General features: G+C 40.5%; 1 protein-coding gene across 1 annotated transcript; it reads left to right on the plus strand.

The window, feature by feature from the left end:
• Positions 1-645: 645 nt before the first annotated feature.
• LOC139454381 (contactin-5-like) lies at positions 646-16,795 on the plus strand. The gene is made up of 13 exons (XM_071236049.1): positions 646-815; positions 3,316-3,374; positions 8,516-8,624; positions 9,577-9,758; positions 10,611-10,799; positions 10,942-11,067; positions 11,335-11,431; positions 12,745-12,932; positions 13,275-13,400; positions 13,871-14,008; positions 14,564-14,638; positions 14,990-15,092; positions 16,190-16,795. Exons 1-13 carry the CDS (start codon positions 646-648, stop codon positions 16,281-16,283), a joined length of 1,656 nt encoding a protein of 551 aa, XP_071092150.1. The 3' UTR covers positions 16,284-16,795.
• Positions 16,796-17,678: the final 883 nt, after the last annotated feature.

Below are 17,678 nucleotides of genomic sequence, written 5' to 3' on the forward strand. Positions count from 1 at the left end.
CCAGACAGGGTAACAACAAGTACCATCTTTTAACGTCTTTTGGTATGACGCGGCCGGGGATCGAACCCCGGTACTTCCGCTCTCCGGGCGGACTCTCTACCACAAGACCACGGAGGCGGTCCCTTTTCTTTACGCCACATTCCAGCCATAAACCTTTAACTTATCTGATACTAAAATAACAGTGATTGATGTTATAAGTTAAGTCCAACGCCTTCGGGATATAATGGCGCGCAATGATCGAAGCCGATCCAAGCAGTAGGTTCGTACGACAAGCATAGGTTTCTTGGGTCCTATCGACACTAACCTGGAATACTCGCGGTGGCAAAAAACATGAATGAGAGAGATGGATGCTTGACGTGAAAGAGGGCGGCCAAATAACTGTAAAAAGGCGTTAAGACATACCGCTATGTACGCTGCAGAACTGAACATTAGATACGGACGTCAGCAATTTGGATGATCACCCAAGATGTGATGCAGAAACTCTGCTTCAGCTGAAGGAAGGTCGTACATGTATCGGGTTTCGACAGATGTTACCGCCCTGATTAGTTTGAGTATTACTAATTTCATTAACAAATAAAAATAAATTCGGGGTTGACGATTCGTCAACCTTATATGATATGAAACAATGAAAGAATATTTGACCAAATGACACGAATGCAACCATCATGTTCCGGTTTCTACAATGATTGTGTTTCATCCTGGTTCAAGTTACTCATCCTCAGTGCTGGGGGATGCTGGCAGGCAAGAGATGAAGCTGTTCACACAGTAGAAACCGGGCACACAGGGCGTCAACAATTAAGTGAACTGAATCAGAGGTAAAGGTAAGACAGGATTATTTTTGGGCCGACTTTTTGATGATCTGGGTCGTGGGGATGGGGGTTGTTTCAGGGGGGATGTTATCGCACAAAATATATTGTCCCCCAAAATCCTTGAAAAACATAATTATGCTTCATATTGTTAGAAAAAAAGAAATTGTCTGCCACAAAAATTACATAGATACTTTGACTCATAGTTTTAATTAAAAAAGTATCTGGCCTCAATACAAAACACCCGCCAAACCCTACATTCAGCTTGTGTTGCTTGAGAGTAACCGTGGAACAAGTGATTATTGTCTGATGTAAAGTCATTGACGTTTCCTTAATGGATACCGACCTGCCTCTTTAAACAGGATGTATTTGGGTTCAAGCGAATGGAATTAAAGTACATTGTCGATGATTAGTAATATTAACATTGTTTTCGATTTATTACGTTTATCGCAGGGCAGCATCGATGTTAACTGTTGGTATTTTATATCAAGTTAAGTTACAATCACTGTATACCACCTTTTTGTTATGCCAACGATATAATCATCTACTCCAATAGCAGTCATAGTATTATTTTTCTTTTGTGTGTGGGAGCGGTGGGTAGCCTAGTGGTTAAAGCGTTCGCTCGTCACGCTGAAGACCCGGGTTCGATTCCCGACATGGGTACAATGTGTGAAGCTCATTTCTGGTGTCCCTCGCCGTGATATTGCTTGAATATTGCTAAAAGCGGCGTAAAATCATACTCACTCACACGCTTTTGTGTGTGTTATGACTGACCAGCTTATAAATAACCTTGCTCTTGGGGTTTAGCTCAAGTGGTAAACATCAGTGATCTACGTCAATTAGTGACTGCAATGTCGGGAATATACAATGTCAAAGGTCATCCACTTTCAAGCCATGCACTGAATACATACACTCTTCAAAAAAAGAAGGAACGCACAGGTAGTATGTTGTTAACTGAACCTGACTACACAAAAGTACGGTATAAAAATTGGATATATGCTATTGGAAAATGTTTTTTGCCCGATATTCGACAAACGGTGCGTCAAAACGCAGCCATTGTCGATTTGCAATGTCTTAAACGGCATTGTTTTCACACTTGTTCAAAAATGTCATCGAGGAAAACTGTAAAGCAAAATGCACGTGCAAGTTATGACATTCGTAACTCGTGGTAGTGGCTGTAAAAAAGCAAGCATAAGACAATAATTGGTCATTCACTTGTCAACATTTTTCAAGTTCGAAATTGCCGAGACTCAGCGCTGCCGATCGGAACATCGCCATAGGACGCATCCAAAGAGGAGAATCGCAGTCTTAAAAGGCCACCATAGCACCATATGCCGCCTTTGTGACCGATACACACAGTTCAATTCCCCACCAGACTGTCTGGGAACCTGCCGACCAAGAGTTATCACCCCTGCACGGCATCGCTACATTCGACTGTTCCACCTACGTCATCGCAATGCCACAGCTACGGAGGAGGATATCGGACCAGACTGTCAGGAACCATTTTCGCGAGGTTGGAATCCGACCCAGAAGACCAGTTATCGTCCCTGTTTTGCAACAGATCTATCGACAGCGACGCTTGCGTTGGTGCAATACCTTACAGCCTTGGAATTTGAGAAACTGGAGACGAAGGTGGTTTAGCGATGAATCACGATTTCTTCTTCCCCGGCCAGATGGAAGACAACGTGTTTATCGTCGTCGATATGAACGTTTTTCCCCACATTGTGTACGTGAATTCCACAATTTCGGTGGGGGTGTCATGGTGTGGGGGAACATATCCTTCTCAACGAGATCAGACTTGGTTGTGGTTCAGGGGAATTTGACAGCAAATCGCTACATGAATCAAATTCTTCAACCTCATATTCTTCCAATCATTGACCGCAAGAGGGAGCTGTTTCAACAGCTCCACCGCACAAAGCTCGTGTCACGGTAGACAACCTTCATAATGCCAACATCAACGGCTTGCCCTGGACGTCGAGATCTCCAGATCTCAACACAATCGAACACCTCTGGGACGAGCTCGATCGACATGTGCGTTAACGTCAGAACACGCCGCAGACACTGACCAACGCGTTACAAGCAGAATGGCGCAGAATTCCGCAGGACAGAATTCGTACACTTGTCCAGTCAGCGCCGAGGAGACGCAGAGCCGTGATTGCTGCCCGGGGCGGTCACACGAGATTCTGAGTTCAGCGGAACCTTGTGGCCTTATGCTACGTGACAATGAACAGTTTTCAATGTCTTTGTACAACAACTTATGACTATCGAGCTCCAAAATGTCATGTTTGTATCTATGATATTAAATTAAATATATCGACTTTATTAGGTACAATAAATGTAAATGCGTTTCTTTTTTTTTGAAGAGTGTATATTTCCTTGTGTTTTTGTTTGGGTTTCTTAACATTGTTGACTCATGAGCGATTATTAGTCCAGGAAGAATATATTCATATTCCCAGCTGTTTGGGTTGTCATTGCCTGATCAGTGTATGTTTGTTAACATCATTTTCAGTGTCATGATGTTGCGGGGCTCTCTAACCATACTCTTGGTGTTTGTGATAAAACATACAGGTACGTACAGGTCTCCACCATTTATCTTGTCACAAGAGTGAGTGAGTGAGTGAATGAGTATGGTTTTACGCCGCTTTTAGCAGTATTCCAGCAATATCACGGCGGGGGACACCAGAAATGAGCTTCACACATTGTACACATGTCGGGAATCGAACCTGGGTCTTCGGCGTGACGAGCGAACGCTTTAACCGCTGGGCTACCCGTCCGCCCTTGTCACAAGAGAATTACTGTAGTTGAGTGAGTGGATGAGTGTTGTTTTACGACACGTTTAGCAATATTCCGATGTGGGTCGTATTTGAAACGCTTGCGCTGTGCTTCATGTTGTTTACATTAAAAACATATCAGCTGAATATAGTTTTACTTAAGGAGTGTCAATTAGGATTTATATGGCTATTTATCAAGATATCTGACTTTAAAAGCTACGACTTTTGAAAACAGGAATGTATGTAATTATACGATGACCCTATATATATAGACGAGATTATCATTAGAATGTGGTAGACAAATATGCTGTATATCTGATCGAGAGAACATTTTGATATTTGTAGAATTTAATAAATACATCGGATTTGACAACCGTCTAATATGTAAGCTGTTTATAAATATGCGAAGCAACCCTTATCAAACTAAGTACTCAAACCACGAGTGATCAAACAACTTTCTCCAGGGTTCATAAAAAATAGATCCAACCAGACAAGAAATAGCACAAAACGTAAAATCGTAAAAATATAAACACCAGTTTGAAGACGGAAATATTTCAACGTGTTCGAATTATATATAATACAAATCAAGTCTTTGCAATTACAGAGTACGGTAGTGGCTGTTGATACCGCGTAGAAATACATTGAAGCATATTTTTCGACATTTATCAGACGCTTGTAATCATGCAGAGTGTCGCATCCTAACTCTGTTTCCGCTGATAATCGAGACTGGTTATTTTCTGGCTTTGATCATGACGTTTTATATTTATAAAGTTGACAAAAATATTTTGGAACATACATGTCACGCAAGCGCCTGTTATCAATGATCAAGTGTCTGACACCAACGCCAAGGGGTCACTTCAAGCCATGACGTAAAAGCGCGGCTTCAGTTTTCCTGACCTCTAGCAATGACTGGCCCATTGTGGCCTTGAAATTTGACCAGCAGCAATACACGTTCTAGTACATGAATAAGATACCCCTACTTTCATGGGTGATGAAATTAATGCATTGAGATAAATGTGTCATTTGTTGATTATGCTTTCTCACTTCCAATAATAATTAACATTTTTACTTCTAGATATTTCGCGAGTATAATAAACAATGATATACGACAGCTTTACTCACAGGATTGATTCCTACGTCTGGGAAAGAACATAACTCCCTGATATATAAAGAATGCAAAAATAACCTACTTCACAATCCAGTGAAAAACGTCCAAGCAAAGTTAACGTTTGCCTGTCAGTTACAGTACCAGTATTGATGAAACCACAGTTCACAGACCAGCTGATGATACTGTGAAGTCTAACTGATCTGTTAATACTGACACACAATACACTGCTGCTTGGATGACACTCCGGTGTGATTATTATTGGCAAATGAAACTACTATTTCCTTTTACAATAATACTTTGATTCAACAGACCTGTCTCACTTCGGACTTTCCTCCCACACCAAGCTGAAACGTTGTAATATGTAATTATATGTATATGAAATACTGTCCAGAGCGGTACTGACTCCAACTCACTCACCCTATGTGGTTTTAAAAATGAAGTTATCGCTACTTAAGCACCATTCGAAACAGAAACAGTATTGATAATGAGTATTATTAAGACACGAAAGGGGAACACGTAACTTTTCTTTCTTAAAACTTTGGGCACGGGTGGCCCAGTCGTCTAAGGCGCCGCGATTCGCTGTGAAGAGTTGCGTCGCTTGGGCACACCAGAAAGCTATGATTGTGGGTTCGAATCCCGGTTCGCCCCGATTATGTTTTTAGGTTTGTCAGCACCATACCCGTGCTCGTGGGTTTCACCAAAGTGGTAAACGTCTGAGGCCTGCATCACTTCGGGCTTTCCTCCCACATTAAGCTGACACGCCGCGATATAACTGGAATAGTGTTAAAAGCGGCGTTAAACCCATCTCACTCTTAAAACTTAACGCCCTGACAGAGTGGGACCTAACATATGAAGGATACAAATGCAGTTTCGAGTTCATAGAATTGTATGATATTTAAAATGCGCTTAGGCTTAATGTCCTTCTTGTTCTGTTTATGTCGTTCTCGGAAAATGACCCTCGCTTATGTGTCATCGGAAATTCTTTCATAGAAATAATTTCCGTTGCAATTGTAGAAGAACGAAATGAATTTAATAATGAATAATTCAGTTTAAGAAGTTTATGTTCACTTTACTCAGTGTATTAATACTGTCCTGGCAATGTATGTGTTTGATTGCAGAATCAACCCACTGACTGTTTTGTGACATACAGCAACTGACTCACATTACTCGAATGTGTTTCTTGCCATACACATGTACACATATACCAACTGACTCACATTACTCGAATGTGTTTCTTGCCATACACATGTACACATATACCAACTGACTCACATTACTCCAATGCGTTTCTTGTTATACACATGTACACATATACCAACTGACTCACATTACTCGAATGCGTTTCTTGCCATACACATGTACACATATACCAACTGACTCACATTACTCCAATGTGTTTCTTGCCATACACATGTACACATATACCAACTGACTCACATTACTCGAATGTGTTTCTTGTCATATACATGTACACATATACCAACTGACTCACATTACTCGAATGTGTTTCTTGCCATATACATGTACACATATACCAACTGACTCACATTACTCGAATGCGTTTCTTGCCATATACATGTACACATATACCAACTGACTCACATTACTCGAATGCGTTTCTTGCCATATACATGTACACATATACCAACTGACTCACATTACTCGAATGCGTTTCTTGTCATATACATGTACACATATACCAACTGACTCACATTACTCGAATGCGTTTCTTGCCATACACATGTACACATATACCAACTGACTCACATTACTCGAATGCGTTTCTTGCCATATACATGTACACATATACCAACTGACTCACATTACTCGAATGTGTTTCTTGGCATATACATGTACACATATACCAACTGACTCACATTACTCGAATGCGTTTCTTGCCATACACATGTACACATATACCAACTGACTCACATTACTCGAATGTGTTTCTTGCCATATACATGTACACATATACCAACTGACTCACATTACTCGAATGTGTTTCTTGCCATATACATGTACACATATACCAACTGACTCACATTCTTCGAATGCGTTTCTTGTCTTACTTACTTACTTACTTACTTTGGAGATTTAACGTGCGCTTTCCGACTGATGCGTATTTCGCACACGGGCCCGGCCAGGCCATTTAATGTGTTTCCGAAAGGGGCGAAGGTGGTCTGTGCAACCCAAGGGGGGGGGGGGGGGGCTTTAGGGGTTGCTTATATATAATTTGGGAATTTTGAGATTTGGAATAGATGCCGATGGGGTTGGGGAGGAGAACTAAGGGAGCTGGGTATGGTGGATGTTTGTTTGTTTATGTGATTTTGATTTGGTAGGTTATTATGTTTTATGTTTCTTGTCATACACATGTACACATATATACCAACTGACACACATTACTCGAATGTGTTTCTTATCTTATACATTAACTCTCATATTAAATAATATATTTGTATTTAACATGAAAATGAAAACTCAAGAATATTCAGCAAATTATACGAGGGTACAAGAATACAACTACATACATTTACTTTCTATATAGACCGCCTCCGTGGCCTAGTGGCAGAGCGTCCGCCCGGAAAGCGTAAGGTCCGGGGTTTCGATCCCCGGCCGCGTCATACCAAAAGTGCATGCACGTCGCTATATAAGTGCAATAATCTTGGACGCGACGTTAAAACTTTCTGTATATTCCGTCACGTGGAAATAATACTCAGTGTGATTCATTGCGCAGAAACAGTATGCTAATTTGTGTATGACTGTTGTTCAGGCCTAATTGATCTGTTCATATGTATGAGCGTAGTTCAGGCCTAATTGATCTGTTCATATGTATGAGCGTAGTTCAGGCCTAATTGATCTGTTCATATGTATGAGCGTAGTTCAGGCCTAATTGATCTGTTCATTCGTATGAGCGTAGTTCAGGCCTAATTGATCTGTTCATATGTATGAGCGTAGTTCAGGCCTAATTGGTCTGTTCATATGTATGAGCGTAGTTCAGGCCTAACTGGTCTGTTCATATGTATGAGCGTAGTTCAGGCCTAATTGATCTGTTCATATGTATGAGCGTAGTTCAGGCCTAATTGATCTGTTCATATGTATGAGCGTAGTTCAGGCCTAATTGATCTGTTCATATGTATGAGCGTAGTTCAGGCCTAATTGATCTGTTCATATGTATGAGCGTAGTTCAGACCTAATTGATCTGTTCATATGTATGAGCGTAGTTCAGGCCTAATTGATCTGTTCATTCGTATGAGCGTAGTTCAGGCCTAATTGATCTGTTCATTCGTATGAGCGTAGTTCAGGCCTAATTGATCTGTTCATATGTATGACTGTTGTTCAGGCCAAATTGGTCTGTTCATATGTATGACTGTTATTCAGGCCTAATCGATTTGTTCATATGTATGACTGTTGTTCAGGCCTAATTCATCTGTTCATATGTATGACCGTTGTTCAGGCCTAATTGATCTGTTCATATGTATGACCGTAGTTCAGGCCTAATTGGCCTGTTATCATATAAATGAAATAAGTTCAGGATCATTGAATTGTTAATTAAAGAAGGTTTCCATAATCCACTACGTTAATGATACTTTAGTTATGTTAGTATTTGTTAATGAGCAACCATTCGTTATATTGTCAATTAATGGTCACTGCAGCAACTTCATCAATGCGGACGATTTTCTTGAAACCGGAGATTAGTGGGGTTTCATTGTGAACAATTAGATAGGTCTGGTCTCGTAAATGCCAGCTGAGAAATAGCTGGGAAACAACTCACTGAAAGGCAAAACAGAGGAAAATCACATTAATTGATTAAAATATATAATTAATTCAAGGTTCTTCTCAACCAACTATAACTGAGCCAAGAATAAGAGAAACTCAGTATCCGCTTCCTCGAAAAGAATTCCAACTTCCGTGTGTGGCAGATGGTGACAGACCACTAAGGTAATGTGAAGGCTTCATCGCATACTTAAAACATAAAACGCTAACCTACACGTACGTAAAACATAGCACATTAACTATAGTCGAATCCCGTTGTCTCGAACTCGGATGAGTCGAGTCCCCGGTTGTGTCGACCTCACAGTCCGTTTGCGGAAACATTTCTGATATTTATCTCTATTTTAAATGCGGATGTGTCGAACTTGATGCGTTGAAGTCTTGGTTGTCTCAAACTCCTTATCGTCACAGAAGTTGACAATAATAAAAACTTACCCTGACCTCAAAACCAGTTAGTGAGTGAGTTGGGTTTAACGCCGCTTTTAACGGTATTCCCGTTATATCACGGCGTGTCAGCTAAATGTTGGAGGAAAGCCCGAAGTGATGCAGGTCTCAGACGTTTACCACTTTGGTGAAACCCACGAGCACGGGTATGGTGCTGACAAACCTAGAAACCTAATCGGGGCGAACCGGGATTCGAACCCACAGTCATAGATTTATTGCGTGTCTAAGGGACGCAACTTAGACGACTGGGCATCCTTCCCCTACCCCTCGCCAAACCAGTAAATAAATATTGGACATGTTATGTTATGTTTTTTATCTTATATAATGTTATTTACCTAACATGCACGATGTGATACGTTTAGTTTCGGTTGTCTGATGGCAAAGTCAATCGGTAATAAGGTCGAGTCGGGTGTGTCTAACTATGCATCTGGCACCCTAAACTTCGAGGCAACTGGGAATATATGTCAAAAATACGAGAACACTATTTTAGGCAATAAATCCTTGAAATATGCTCATGAAATCCATTGCCTGTCATCGATTCAGAATTATATGCAAAGATGTCACCATTTTCGAAAATAAAAAAGGTATATATGTTCACTAATTAGTATTAACAAAGACCCAAACCTGGACAATTCAAATGTCCCCCTTCCCATGTATACATACGCTTCCTCCACAGGTACACCTGGCTGAAAAATGAAGTACAGCTTGATCCAAAGCTGAACCGTTATCTTTCGGTTTCGGAAAACGGGACACTGACCTTTTTGAACTTCAATTCACGGGAAAATGGAAACTACACGTGCAAAGCACTTAACGATGATGGGTATGACATCTCCCCTGCTGTCACCCTGATTGGAGCCAGTAAGATTCTTTACACAGATAATGTTTACCAATATATGATTTGGAATGTCTTTGTTGTATATGAATTCAGTTGTATAAAACATCAGTAGCCAATGTCCAATATCGACCATATCACGATATATTCATTTCATGAATCTATTCATTCCAGCTGACGCTCACGTGTGACCTGACCAGTGAAGACCCTGGGCAGAATAGGTCTTCAGCAACCAATTCTTGTCGTAAAAGGCGACAATGCTTGTCGTAAGAGGCGACTAATGGGATCGGGTGGTCAGCCTCGCTGACTTGGTTGATGCATGTATCCCAATTGCGTGAATCGATGCTCATGATGTCAATCACTGGATTGTCTGTTCCAGACTCGATTATTTACAGACCGCCGTCATATAGCTTGAAAATTGCTGAGTGCAGCGTTGAACAAAAAAACAACAAAACAATCACATGTGACCTCTTGTTCAGAGAGCAATGGTGATTCGATCCCTTGGCTCGGAGTTTGTATACTATATGTAGGGGTATTTTTGTGAAACTGCGGTATCTCCGTTGGCCTGCACTATAAAATCGGCATAAACCAAAGCTAGTATAATCAGGTACAAGCACGTGCATGCACATTGCAATATAAGTGAAATAAGCTTCAACGTACGTTCAACCGCAATTCACCTCACCTCTCCTGGATTTTGGGGTATTGTCAAGACATACATATATCTAATGGATTAGGACATTGATGACGTTTTACGTCATAAACGTCTAACACGAGTGCAAATCCTTATCATGCTTTACGCTATTGAATTATTCACGCAGTTTTTTATTGGTTGTCATCCTAATGCTAACCCGTATAGTATATGAGTTTACATTTTGCAGGACTAGCCACTCAGTGGGATGTTCCTGAAACTGAGATGGCCAAATCCTCCGGAGAGCACATGTCTCTGGACTGCAAGAATCCCCCCTACAGCGCCCCGCCCCCGACGTTCGTCTGGAGTTTCAGTCGGTCTCAGGATTCTGCTGGTCAAGACGTGTCCTTAGACAACAGAGTAACGATGGATGGCAAAGGTATAACAACAAACGAAATATCAATCCAAATATATGCAATGTATATGACAATCCTAGTGTTTTGATATAAATTTTTTCACACCCATTTACAACATGTTTTGTCTAATCAATAGTAGCTCAACAGTGTGTATTTTACTTGCAGGGACACTTCACTTTGCTTTCGTAAAAATATCTGATGGCGGTTTCTATAAGTGCGGCATCTTCAACAGTCGGTTGGACACGAGAAAGCTTGGCAGTCCTGTGAAGGTCTCCGTCGGCGGTAGCGGTGGTAGGCAACTCGTCTTTTGTACTTTTGATATTCATTTAGTTTACAGCTTCTACACGACATGGGAAAACCGTCTGACGCGTTACCAGCGTAAGAATAGGGTTACAAGGAACGATGATACTTCAGTGGTTTCCCATAAAATGAAATATGTCTCTGGCCAGCAGACTAGACCAAATAACAACTTCTTCTTATGGAAACTACTATTTACTTTGTTTATGTTTCATTGATATTGTACCAATCCGAGAGTGACGCTGTCAATACATGTTTCAGTTCCTTCGCAAATTGAACCCCGGGTCATCTGGCACAGCAAAGAGACAACTGCCGTACTCGGTACAGAAGTGAAACTGGAGTGCATATTCAGCGGGAAGTAAGTAAGAAGACAATGTGCACTCTGTCGCACACACCAACTTGCAGCATGGGTTGTCGTGGATAGGTTATGGAATGTGAAGAAATCTAAATAATACCAAATTCTTCCAAATTACAATTTTTGTGGATGTCAACATGGGTAACTGCAACACTGGGTAGATTGTAATATTCCGATGACCTAGATCAACGCAACAAATCACGTTAGAATCATATGCCAGATCTGACATGAGTAAAGTGCTTCATAAGTAGTTTCTTTAAATTACAAAACTGAAATATTATGCAACGAAATCGAGGTCCCCATTTATGTTTTTGAAACAATATATTATTAATAAACATCCTGCCAGATCGGAATATTTTTCATTATATTCATTATTTTAAATCTTGAAAACCATTATGTAATTAAAAATGTTGCGGAATATGATCAGATGGACATACATGTAGGCAGTGCTCCTTTTATGTTACTTTTATTCCTTGCAACGTTGTCAGTCTCTTCTGATTTTCAGTATCATTGACCTTTTTATGTTAGAAATTCTCTTTGCCATTTTTGGAAGATCATCAGATGTAATACGTTAGTTGGGTCTCATTATTGAGCTGCCAAACCATACAATTAATGGAGAACTGTTTGTTTGGTATCCAAATTATATTCTTTTCTTTTCAAATCTTAATTCGCGAATATAATCTAAATATGATATTTTTCCTGTACTGGACGTGACTTAATCTTATCAAAAAGAGTGATAACGTATTTATGCCACTTTGTGAGTAAAACTACCAAAGCTAATTGTACAATACCATATAGGACTTAAGCATTACCTTACTTGTTTCACGTGATTAGCAATAGTTACAGTTAACCGGACTTCGTCTTTTAAATTCCTGATTAATTTAGATGAAATTAACATGGAAGACACAACCGAGCAATTCAAAATAAAAATTTGTTATTGAGGTGAGTCCAATCGTTTAAGTGTCAAAGGGCTATAGAACCTTTGTTACAAGGATCGTAACCGTAGAAACGTAACGAAGTAACAATACTAGCCACACGTGATACATGTGATAGACATTGTGAAATCCATGACGATCTTTACCTGGGTGAATCTTGGATTCGAACGACATAGTAACGGATCTTGGCACGGCTAAGGGAGGCAACAATGCAGAGCGAACTGCGGCGCCTTACATGTAGCACGGTATCCATTGAGATAGGAAGGCACAGTGTGACGCAGACGGTCACAACCTTGAGCACGATAAGTAAATGTCTCACAGAATGGATCCATAATTAGAGAAATGCAAGTGACTGTATGCACCTAGATAGTGGTATTTCAGACCTGTTCCTGTCGTGACTTGGACTCGAGGCGGCAAAGACATCACGATGCTCGCCAGCAAAGATGACAACCCAAATGGTGGTGTTCTGAGAATATCCAGCGTGCAGGAGAACGACGAGGGGAGTTACGAGTGTGCCGGATCTAATCCTGCTGGCACCAAACACATAACCATCAAGTTAACCATTGTTTGTAAGTTAAATGCTGCAATATGTTCAGACTCGTACATGTATTTGTCAAGTGAATACAATTACAGTACCATTACTGTTGAATTGTAAATCCTTATCAATCTGCGGTTGTCTTTTTTATACATTGCGTTATTATTGTATTCCTAGTCTGAAGACAATGTAACATTGTTATTATCAAAACGACTCTTCCACATGGAGATCTGTTGTTTCGCCCTGATTGATTTGAAACTCACCATAATTATATTCTCGTTTCCGTCCATTCTAAAATATTCATCCACAAAAGAATTAAATGTTATTTGGACATGTGTACGCTTCATCTCCCCAATGAGCATCCTTACCTTTTCAGCTGCTCCTCTGTGGGTAGATGCACCGAACAGCCAGGTGGTGTTGGAAGGGGACAATGTGACGTTCCTGTGCAAGGCAAGGGCTGTAGGTGCCACGTCGGACATGGTCACGTCTTGGGCCGACGGTGGTGAGTATCAGCTTCAGTTTGTTTGGACGTGACCACATCCATCAACAGTATAATCCTGTCAGGACAACACCTTTTGTTTGTTTATTTCTTGTTTTAAGCCGCACTCAGCAATATTCCAGCTATATGACAGCGGTCTGTAAACAATAGAGTCTGGACCAGACAATCCAGTGATTGACATCATGAGCATCGATCCATGCAATTGGGATAGGATGACATGCATCAACCAAGTCAGCGAGCCTGACCAACCGTCGTTAGTCGACAAGCATGGGTTGCTGAAGACCTGTTCTATCCCGGATCTTCACGGTGCTTGTTAGTTTCACCGAAAAGGTGAAAGTAGATATAACCATTTCTTTGACTTTTCTCATTATCATTAAGCTGTCATGCAATGCTAAAGCTAATTTACCAAAAAGGTGTGTGTAGTAATTCCTTTGTGTTGGTAATGCCGTTTTCGTTACATACCTGTGTTACAGACGCTAAAATGATCATAAGTTCTGACAAATCTCAAGTAAAGTTTCGCAACGTGTCAATGGGAGACAACGGCTGTGTGCACTGCACCATCAGCAACAACATCGACTACATCTCCAAGACAGCATGTTTCAAAGTTGTCAGTAAGTGATCATGAACTTTTTCAATATGCCTTGCTAGATATTTGAATTTGACATGTGGACCAAAACAATATATGCAATATCCAGATACGTATAAAACACAGCTAGTAGTTAATTTTTAAAGACACGTTTTACAGCGTGGTGATGAAGAGTCTATTACAATGCATTCCCGTGAAGATCCGGGATAGAATAGGTCTTCAGCAACAGAAGCTCGCTGTAAAAGGTGACTTTGTCGTAAGAGGCGACTAACGGGATCGGGTGGTCAGGCTCGCTGACTTGGTTGATGCATGTCATCGTATTCCAATACCGTGGATCGATGCTCATGATGTCAATAACTGGATTGTCTGGTCCAGACTCGATTATTTATAGACTGCCGTCATATAGCTGGAGTATTGCTGAATGTTAACAAACAACAAAAAAACAAAGCATAGCCATGGTAATTGATAATTGTTAACTACATGTACTCTATACATTATGCATGTGGTGTTAACGTGGAAGTGAGGACCAACAAATGCACAACAAAAGTAAATATATAAAATGTTTACTTTAACTTGTTAGATGATAGCAGTGAACTGCCGCCGACCACATCAACGACACGGGAGGTAACTACGACACAAAGACTTCCGGGAAAAGGTGTGCTTTATAATATCATCCTACTTGTCGATATATATCTGTCTCATCTTTCTGTAAATGATTGGCTCGAGTCCCCAAGCATATTCCCCAGCATATTGCCCTAAACCATATCGATAGAGTTGCATGACAGCGGAATGAGTTTAAGTTACCATAACGATTTATTAAATTAGTCAATAGAGTAACCGTTTGATACAACGATTGGCCCAGATGACTATCTGACTGACATAGACAGAAAGAAAACCTCGATTGTAATGTACCCTTGTGGACGTCTCCCAACACACGTACATTGCAGTAAGGCAATGACTTCCTTGTTTCGTACATCCTTGTATGTTATAAAATTATTGCCTACAGCTCACTCTCCGGATTCAGGATCAGCCTCAAACGGAGCTCTGGTTGCGATTGTAGTGGTGATGCTGATCCTCGGAATAGTTGCAACTGTCGGCTTCGTTCTGTGGTAAGTTTATAGTCTGAAATTGCCCTAATTAACTGATATTCTTTAATTGACCTGCATCACTTCGTGCTTTCCTCCCACATTAAGCTGACACGCCGCGATATAACTGGAATACTGTTAAAAGCGGCGTTAGACCCAACTCACTCACTCACTCACCTGATGACAAATTGTCTTGAACCGGCTTTGTGACACTACAAAGTTCATAGCACTGTTGTTGAAAAAGGCTTTATACATTCACATTCCCCAAGAGGGGAATCGAACCTAGGACTTTCGCGTGAATATCGTTGTTATAATCCATCTTGACACAGCCACACAACTTAATTCATTCAGAAGGGGCACGGGTGGCCCAGTCGTCTAAGGCGCAGCGATTCGCTGTGCAGATTTGCGTCCCTGGACACGCCAGAAACCTATGATTGTGGGTTCGAATCCCGGTTCGCCCCGATTATGTTTCTAGATTTATCAGCACCATACCCGTGCTCGTGGGTTTCTCCGAAGTGGTAAACGTCTGAGACCTGCATCACTTCGGGCTTTCCTCCCAAATTAAGCTGACACGCCGCGATATAACTGGAATAGTGTTAAAAGCGGCGTTAAACCAAACTCACTCACTCACTTTAATTGAGTTCTAATTTAATGCTTACGTTTACAAAATGATCACACGGATCATTTATCGATATGCTGTGTACAAAACTGTGTTTTGCCAGGGCGTTCAATAAGTTTTATACGGTAAATATATTATGTATCTTGTTCCTTGAATGTCAAGGTCCATAACAATAGTAGTAATTGGATCTAGAACGAACTGGGGCCATAATGAGTGATGGTGACTATTTGTCACCCAAAATGGTATGTATTTTAACGGAAGAGTTGCCTTATACATGTTGCAGATAAGCATCAAGATTATATGTTACAGTAAACTATGGTTATAACGAACTCAAAGGTACCCCTTATTTTAGTTCGTAATAACCATGGTTCGTTATAAGCATATATACAGCATATATACAACAGATGGCCGGGACTAAAATTAAGTTCGTTATGTCGGTCAGTTCGTTATAAGCTTGTTTGTTATAAACGTAGTTTACTGTAAATATATTTTCCGATTGCAGGCGTCGACGACAACAAAACAGGGTAACTTTCAGAGTGAAAAAGGGTGACAAGGAAACGTTTGAGGAGAAGGCGAAGCGTCGACAGACTCTTTGAATCTGATATCGTTTCGAAAGTCAACATGTGTTATTTCAAGCTTGGGGTTAAATCTCTAACTGATCATGAAGTACACATATATTCTTGACTCAGACTTATATTGCTGATCTTACCTTATTTGTAACATATGGAACCATGACGACCTGCAGGAAGAGAAAAGGTTTCAATTTCTCAATTGTTGAATTGCTCTTCATAATGAGATTAAATGTACATATAGTTAGTTCTCTGTAGATATCATAGCTCTTTGCTTGTATCCCATAGAGGTACCACTTACAGTTCACCCTTGTCATATAAGCTTAAGTTTGGTGATGCAATCAATGTTTTACAAGAACACAAAGTTCTATTGTTGATGGGCTATGTTTGTATACATAGGTTAAAAATACAACTACAGCACCGAGAGGTAAAAAACATCAAAGTAGCTTTGCCCTCAGCATGTTTAATGTATGTTGTTTTGTTTTTAAAATGTTTGTATATTTTGCTTGTAAGTTAATTGATTAAATTTTATTACCTTTTACTCGTTTTCATTGTTGTCGATGCGTAATGTGTTGCGATATGTATTGGAGTTGACGTCAAATCATCTGGCATGTTATAGCCTTCGCGCGTCACGACCTGCACCTTCGGGCTTTCCTCCCACATTTAGCTGACACGCCGTGATATAACTGGAATACTGTTAAAAGCGGCATTAAACCCAACTCACCCACCCACCCTGACGAGTTTTGTTTCCGTGTATTAGGTGGCCTGTTCCCGAGATCGTGTCGAAGCTTGAATCAAAGCAAACGATACAGGAAGGTTTTCGGTAATATGTTTCGAAAGTGGTTTTAATGACAAAAGAGCAAGCCACGCATCTTGATTTCCCCTAGATAACAGAAACAACTCGATAATTCCGTGAATACCGGTGACCTAGCGGTCCATGGAGTAACGTCCCTTGTCAGGAACTTATTGTCGTGGGTTTGAATCCCTGATTTGATCCTCGTGGGTTTTACCAGATACCTACATATCTACTTGTGCGTTCCCCCCTCACTGAGCTGACCACGGCATGCCCTTCCACAACTGAAATAACTTTTAAAACGGCATTACTGCTGGTAATTCCTGATGCCAAAATCTTGGTAAGAGAGCGCAATTCTTTTCGCTGGCATCCTTCGGGCAATGTGCAAGAATTTACCACAGAAGGTTAACGCTGTACAATAACACTGTATTGAAATACAAGAATTATATATCAGCACTTGATTATTCTTCGTTACTATTATAGCTGCAATCGTTCTGTGGAATCAACACTTACATATACTGTTTCCTTATGCATTTCGAAAGGTAACTAATTTCGACCAGCAGTGTAACAACAGTGTAAGAACTGCAACAATAAATTAGTTTGTCACGAAAATTAAGATATGATGCTAT

This window comes from Haliotis cracherodii, unplaced genomic scaffold, assembly GCF_022045235.1.
Source record: "Haliotis cracherodii isolate W230 unplaced genomic scaffold, xgHalCrac1.p SCAF_1, whole genome shotgun sequence".
Lineage (NCBI taxonomy): Eukaryota > Metazoa > Mollusca > Gastropoda > Lepetellida > Haliotidae > Haliotis > Haliotis cracherodii.

Excerpts from the sequence above, each read along its gene's own strand:
- LOC139454381 (XM_071236049.1), top strand. The coding sequence starts at position 646 with ATGACACGAATGCAACCATCATGTTCCGGTTTCTACAATGATTGTGTT. Across the intron at positions 10,800-10,941 it reads AGTAACGATGGATGGCAAAG|GGACACTTCACTTTGCTTTC; the intron begins GTATAACAACAA and ends TTTTACTTGCAG. Across the intron at positions 15,093-16,189 it reads ACTGTCGGCTTCGTTCTGTG|GCGTCGACGACAACAAAACA; the intron begins GTAAGTTTATAG and ends TTCCGATTGCAG.